The following is a 7,392-nucleotide window of genomic DNA, read 5'->3' as shown; positions in this document are numbered from 1 at the left end:
GGACTTCCAGACTTTTCTTTTTTTTTTTTTTGAGACGGAGTCTTGCTCTGTCGCCCAGGCTGGAGTGCAGTGGCCGGATCTCAGCTCACTGCAAGCTCCGCCTCCCGGGTTCCCGCCATTCTCCTGCCTCAGCCTCCTGAGTAGCTGGGACTACAGGCGCCCGCCACCACGCCTGGCTAGTTTTTTGTACTTTTAGTAGAGACGGGGTTTCACCGTGTTAGCCAGGATGGTCTCGATCTCCTGACCTCATGATCCGCCCGTCTCGGCCTCCCAAAGTGCTGGGATTACAGGCTTGAGCCACCGCACCCGGCCCAGACTTTTCTATATCATTTTCTTCCTTTCTTTTTCATGGCTATCATGTCTCGTATCCCTTCTTTGCATGCTATGTTAAGGGAGTTTTTACAGCCTAGGGAGATAATCTTCTTGAGTAAAGTTAGCAAGTGCCTTAGTAACCAGGAATGTAACTTTAAAAATTGCTGCTTCTGTGATTTCCTTGAGATGGGGGAGTTCAAGATTTCAGTCTAAACTTTCACCTAGTAAGGGCATTTCTGACACCCAGTAATAGGCATTCATAGCACTGTATGGGAGGATATCCCACCCCAAGTGAATACCCTCCTCTCCATTTGGGTTTTCTAAGAGCTCAGCATTGATAAACTAATTTTCTTCTGCTGGGTAGCATATTATGGGAGTAGCCTATTAAGACCCAGACATCTCTTTCTAACCTCTGCCTGGAAAGAATCTGGAGTCAGAGTTTTTACCTAACATTTCAAACCCTACAGCACCACCAAATGGGATGGGATTTTTCATGGGAGCCTTGTCAGTTCTTTGCCCAAAAACTCTAGTTCCCCGATTCCTTTCATTGTTACATCCCTCTGTCAGTGCTCAGGCCTCATGCTCTATTTGTAGACAGTAAAACTCCCCTTTCAACAGGTGGGAGGGAGCCACCCTTGCAAGACAGATTTTAGCCTCAGTGCTATCCCCATCAGATATTCTTACATTCTTTTGAGGCATCTGTTCTGCATCCAGCTATGTTGGCATCCAAGAAAGGGGTCTTATGTTTAAAAGTCAACTGGTCCCATTCTCTAGGAATTCATAACTTTGCCTGAGTAGTAATAAGGGGATGTAAGGGTAGGGTTAAAACACACTCCATTAAAGGGTCTTGCCCAAATTCAACTACTGCATAATCTCTCCCCAGCCCCTGGGGTAATCTAGAAGCCCTATTGGCCAAGTGGGTCTAAGAAACCAGCAGTGTGGACAGCTAGGGCCTCACCCAGATAAACATGACCATTCCCGCTGACTAGCTTCTCCAGATCCATGAGTGGTACCTATGATGGTTGCCGGGACCCAGAGGAGATGGGAGGAAAGAGAAGGGGGATACCCCTTCTATCTTTCTCTCCACACAGGGTCACTCTGAAAGGAGGAGGGAGACTAAGGGACACATTCTCCCCTCTCTTTCCAGATGGGTAATAACCCATCTTTAGCCTGCACTTCCCTTGAGTACAGCCTGGATCAGTGGAATTCCTCTGACCCTCAGACTCTAAAAATAGCGCTTCATATTCTTTTGTACTCAGGCATGGCCATCTCACCAAGTGCAGAACTGGGGGAGGCCTGGTCTCTTCAGGAAAGTGCTTTTTTTTGGGGGGGGGGCGGAGTCTCGCTCTGTCACCCAGGCTGGAGTACAATGGTGCAATCTGAGCTCATGGCAACCTCTGCCTCCCAGGTTCAAGTGATTCTCCTGAATAGCTGGGATTACTGGTGCCTGCTGCCATGCCCAGTGAATTTTTGAATTTTTGTATTTTTGTAGAGACAGAGTTTCACCCTGTTGGTCAGGCTGGTCTTGAAATCCTGACTGCAGGTGACCTGCCTGCCTTGGCCTCACAAAGTGCTGGGATTACAGGCGTGGGCCACCGCGCCCGGCCTGTCTTGCCACTCTTAATGCCTGTATGAGGCATTAAGATAACTTCTGATGGCCTGGGACTCCTTGAGAAAAACAGAAAATGCTCCATGGATTCCATTTTGGGAGAAACCTCTGTTTTCCTCATGGAATCCCAGGAATCAGAGGCAGATAGATCCCTCTCAAAATCTGTTTTATTCTTCCCCAGAAACTGCATGCTTTTGATATAGGAGTTAAGAAGAATTCACATACATACTACCAGTTTAGATTCTTTAATGGTAGTAGTTTAATCAGATATTCTATGTCTTCTTTTTTTTTTTTTTGAGACGGAGTCTTGCTCTGTCGCCCAGGCTGGAGTACCGTGGCACAATCTCTGCTCACTGCAAGCTCCGCCTCCCGGGCTCACGCCATTCTCCTGCCTCAGCTTCCCGAGTAGCTGGGACTACAGGCGCCCGCCACCTCGCCCGGCTAGTTTTTTTTGTATTTTTAGAAGAGACGGAGTTTCACCGTGTTAGCCAGGATGGTCTCGATCTCCTGACCTCGTGATCCACCCGCCTCGGCCTCCCAAAGCCCTGGGATTACAGGCATGAGCCACCGCGCCCGGCCTATGTCTTCTTGAATCAATTATGGTATTTTCAATTTTGCAGAAAATTATTCAATTTATCGAACTCTTCAAACATATTAGCATAAAGTTGTGCCTAGTATTCTCATATACGTTTTTCTATAGTATCTGTACCTGTGCCCTTTTACTCCTATTATGTCCTTTTTTTCTTGAAGTCTTACTACTTTTTTCATTGATATAAATTTACATATAAAGTGCACAAACGTTAAGTATACAGCTTGATAAATTTTTACATATATATGTATGGGTGTGTATATACATATGTGTTTAACTTCCAACAGAATCAAAGTATAGAACATTTCCAATATCCTTAGAAAGCTCTTTTGTGGCCTCTAAGTCAATAACCCCACAATGTCTATATAAGTCAGTTTGCTTGAATTTCATGTAAATAAAATGCTACAGTATGTACTTTTTTCCTTTAATCTGTAAGATTAATTTTTGTTGTTGTATGTATCAGTAGTACATTTGTTTTGTAGGGCTTTTTGAAAATTAAGTATTCTATTATTTGATTTGACCATTCAATTTCATTTTATTTTATTTTGTGAGACAGTCTCATCTCACTCTGTTACCCAGACTGGAGTGCACAGGCACAATCTCGGCTCACTGCAACCTCCACCTCCCAGCTTCAAGGATTTCTCATGCCTCAGCCAGGCTGGTCTCAAACTCTTGGCCTCAAGTGATCCGCCTGCTTGGCCTCCCAAAGTGCTAGGATTACAGGTGCGAGCCATGGCGCCCAGCCTAATAATTCAATTTCATCTGTCTCAGCTGGGCTTTGTGAGCCAGGGATTGTTCTTTGCTAAGAGTTCCAGAATGCTGTTAGGAGCAACATTTAGGCTGTTTCCCTAAACAAAAACAAAAGATAAGTGCAAAAGAAAAAAAGAAAAGAGTGTGTCACCAGAAGGATAATGCGGTGGTCTGATTTGTAAAAGGACATATCTATAGCTGGAGATAAATGGCAAAGTTGTCCAGTCAGGTAGGTTCCCAAAAGTATTTTAATTTTGTTAATGATTATGTCTGGGGTTACTTTGGTATTTTCTTACAAGCAAACTTTGTGGCCATAGGCCTTTCCATTTTAAAAAGAATAATTAAATTCTCTACAAAATTACTTTCATTTTCCTTTGCGGAGGGCTTTAGAATCTTCCAGTCCTGTGGAGTTGCTCAAAAACAGACAGAAGGGCGACCCGCTCGGGTTCCCTTCCACACTGTGAAAGCTTTGTTCTTTCGCTCTTCACAATAAATCTTGCTGCTGCTAAGAAAAAAAAAAAAAAACAGAAAACAGGCCACAGACAGAAAATGGGCCACTGATTGCCTCAGGATTAGGAATGCAGAAGGCAGGATCGCAATGGAGCAAGAGGAATCTTTTAGAGGTGATGGATATGTTCATATGTTCATTTATCTTGGCTGAAGTGATGGGTTCATGGGTATATAGATATTCCGAAACTTATCAAACTGGACACATTAAATATGTAAAGTTTGTTATATATAAATTCCACCTCAAAAAAGCTGTTAAAAATGGAATAGATACAATATTTATAAAATACATGCAGGTTATAACAAATCATGAAACAGCAGAACATTCCCTGTATCCACCACCCAGTTTTTTAAAGTAAATATTACTATTTAAAAAAATTTTTTTTCTGTGTTCCCTAACCACCCTAAAGCTCAGGTTCTCCTTTCTTCTTCTTTCTTTTTTTTTTTTTTTTTTTTTTTTTTTTTGAAGAGATAGGGTCTCACTATGTTGCCCAGGCAGGATTTGAATTCCTGGGCTCAAGGTATGCTTCTGTCTTAGCTCCTCAGTAGCTGAGACCATGGGCACCCACCACTGTGCCCAGATTCAGGCTTTCTTGTAAAAAGCAGATGGATGCTTGAAACTATTTTCTGAATGCCTTTGGCTCCCAAATGTGAATATTCTGGAGAATATTTTTATCCAAATCAGCGGAGTAATCGAGTAGTTAGGCACATTTTGAAGATGGAGGCATGTCCTTTAAAAGAAGGGCAGTCCACAAACTGACTTCCTTCAGCCAAAAAATTGTTTTAAAAGGTGGAGTACAGCCCAAAACAGTGATTTTAAAATATCAACAAAAGAGCCAAATTCTGTAAAATATTTAAAGAGATTTATTCTGAGCCAAATATGAGTGACCATGTTATGACACAGCCCTCGGGAAATCCTGAGAACATGTGCCCAAGGTGGTGGGAGGCAGCTTGGTTTTATACATTTTAAGGAGACACGAGACTTCCATCAAACACATTTAAGAAACACATTGGTTCGGTCCAGAAAGGCAGGACAACTCGACGCAAGGCGGGGAGCTTCCAGGTTATAGGTAGGTTTTAAATTTTTCTGGTTGACAATTGGTTAAGTTTATCTAAAGACCTGGGATCAACAGAAAAGAAATGTCTGTGTTGCAATAAGAGTTGTGGAGACTGAAGTCTTATTATGCAGATGAAGCCTCCAAGTAGCAGGCTTCAGAGAGAATAGACTGTAGGTGTACTTAAGGTCTGCATTGATGTTAATGCTGGAGAGGTATAATGAGGCATATCTGACCCCCACTTCCCATCATGGCCTGAACCTGTCTCTCAGGTTAAATTTTAAGAGCGCCCTGGCCAAGGAGAAAGTCCATTCAGATGGTTAGGGGGCCTTAGAACATTATTTTTGGTTTACAAAATAATCCTGTTGTTGAGTTATGAACACTGAAAGCCTCTGCCCAGAATGTAAAAGGGAGAGTTCTTGCTGACTGTGGCCGCTCACGCATGTCCTTTCACTTCCCTCTTTAAAAAAAAAAAACAGGGTTTGGGCGGGGAAAGGGAGTTGTGTTATGATAAAGGGCTTGACAGCAGTCTTCTGGTGTCGTTTGACCAGGCTCCACCCACGAATTCTGTTTTCTTTTAGAGGTCACTGGAGAGCCCGGTGGGGTGTAAGTACACTGTGCTTATAAAACTCTAGCAGGAAGCTAGCAGCCGTCTCCAAACCCAGAGAAGGGGAAACAGGAATCGATTAGGAATAAAGGATTATAATCAACTTTCCTTCTGAGGAAACGCTGGGAACCTTCTCATTTTGCTTCATGAAAACTAAGCTGAATCGACTGCTGCCAAACATCTATTAATTAGGCAAAATAGGCCTCTTGCCCGTGCTTTGACTTTCCAGCACAGCCCGTTCTTTTTCTCCTCTGCAGCTGATTGGCTCTAGAGTGTGGCCAGAAGCCTCTGCCCCGCAGTTAAAGGAGTCAGGTCTCTAACTGTTGATCTGTTTGGTTTTTTTTTCCCTCCTTCTGAGCAATGGAGCTTACCATCTTTATCCTGAGACTGGCCATCTACATCCTGGCATTTCCCATATACCTGCTGAATTTTCTGGGCTTGTGGAGCCCGATATGCAAAAAATGCTTCCCCTACTTCTTGGCGAGGTTCACTGTGATGTACAACGAACAGATGGCAAGCAAGAAGCGAGAGCTCTTCGGCAACCTGCAGGAGTTTGCGAGCCCCTCCGGGAAGCTCTCCCTGCTGGAGGTGGGCTGTGGCACGGGGGCCAACTTCAGGTTCTACCCACCTGGGTGCAGGGTGACCTGTATTGACCCCAACCCCAACTTTGAGAAGTTTTTGATCAAGAGCATTACAGAGAACCGACACCTGCAGTTTGAGCGTTTTGTGATAGCTGCCGGGGAGAACATGCACCAGGTGGCCGATGGCTCTGTGGACGTGGTGGTCTGCACCCTGGTGCTGTGCTCTGTGAAGAACCAGGAGCAGATTATCCGCGAGGTGTGCAGAGTGCTGAGACCGGTGAGTGAAAGGGTGTGAAGAGGACTGGTTAGTAGCAGCCATTACCACAAAGGGCAGGCCTGTCGATTTTAGGTGGCAGAAACATTTTAACATAAAAAGTAAACTACTAGAAAAGACTGTAGAATTTTTAGAAATCCTAGAGTGGGAGAGAAGCTATAAAGAGAAAGATTGATAAATCTGAATATAAAAACTTAAAACTGCTATAAAGAAAAAAACTCCTGGCCGGGCACAGTGGCTCACGTCTGTATCCCAGCATTTTGGGAGGCTGAGGCAGGTGGATCGCTTGAGGTCAGGAGTTCAAGACCAGACTGGCCAACATGGTGAAACCCCATCACTACTAGAAATACAAAAATTAGCCAGGCATGGTGGCAGGCGCCTGTAAGCAGGAGAATCGCTTGAACCTGGTGGGGCAAAGGTTGCAGTGAGCCGAGATTGTGCCACTGCACTCCAGCCTAGGCAACAGAGTGAGACTCCGTCTCAAAAAAAAAAAGAAAAGAAAAGAAAAAAACTCCCAAAAACAGTTAAAGTACAAAACAAGCTTGGAAAAAATATTTGCAAGGGATGATAGACAAAGGGTTAACTTCCCTCATGTTAAAAGACATTATGTGTCAATAAGATCAATATTTTTTCAATAAGAAAAACAAAAGGGAAAATGGCAAATAACAGGAACAGAAATGTAAACCAATTACAGGACAAAAAGTGCTCAAACTTACAGAGTTAATTAAAGGAAGATACTAATTTTACCTATTATACCATTAGGGACTTCTTTTAAGGTCAGTATAGTGTTGGGGTGGGTTTGGGGGACTGGACACCACCACACATATTAGAAGAGGTACCCTCTTTGGCTGATACCTAATATCAAAATTTAAAGCACACATACTCTTTTATCCACATGCAAGAACTTATCCCACATACAAAAACTTGTCCATGCCCAAGAATAGTAAGTAGCATTTGTAATAGCACAAACTGGAAATAACTGAAATGTCTATCAATAGGATGCTATGTGAGTTGTCATATTGTATAAAGGAACACTGTGCAGCTGTGAGAACAAGAAGAGTTATCTGTGCTGATACTTAAAAATCCCCAAGAGATAATGTTTTTTTTT

At 43.3% G+C, this 7,392-nt stretch overlaps 1 protein-coding gene across 1 annotated transcript in view; it reads left to right on the top strand.

The window, feature by feature from the left end:
• Positions 1 to 5,388: 5,388 nt before the first annotated feature.
• Positions 5,389 to 7,392, top strand: part of TMT1A (thiol methyltransferase 1A) — a 9,025-nt gene continuing 7,021 nt past the window's right edge. Inside the window, exon 1 of the mRNA XM_017891755.1 lies at positions 5,389 to 6,287. Coding sequence (XP_017747244.1) covers positions 5,790 to 6,287 — 498 coding nt within the window. The 5' untranslated portion in view covers positions 5,389 to 5,789. The remainder of the gene's footprint in view (positions 6,288 to 7,392) is intronic.

Source organism: Rhinopithecus bieti, unplaced genomic scaffold (genome assembly GCF_001698545.2).
Source record: "Rhinopithecus bieti isolate Rb0 unplaced genomic scaffold, ASM169854v2 scaffold_21531, whole genome shotgun sequence".
In the NCBI taxonomy this organism is placed as follows: Eukaryota; Metazoa; Chordata; class Mammalia; order Primates; family Cercopithecidae; genus Rhinopithecus; species Rhinopithecus bieti.
The sequence above is the reverse complement of the archived record's forward strand: the minus strand, read 5'-3'. Positions and strand labels throughout refer to the sequence as shown.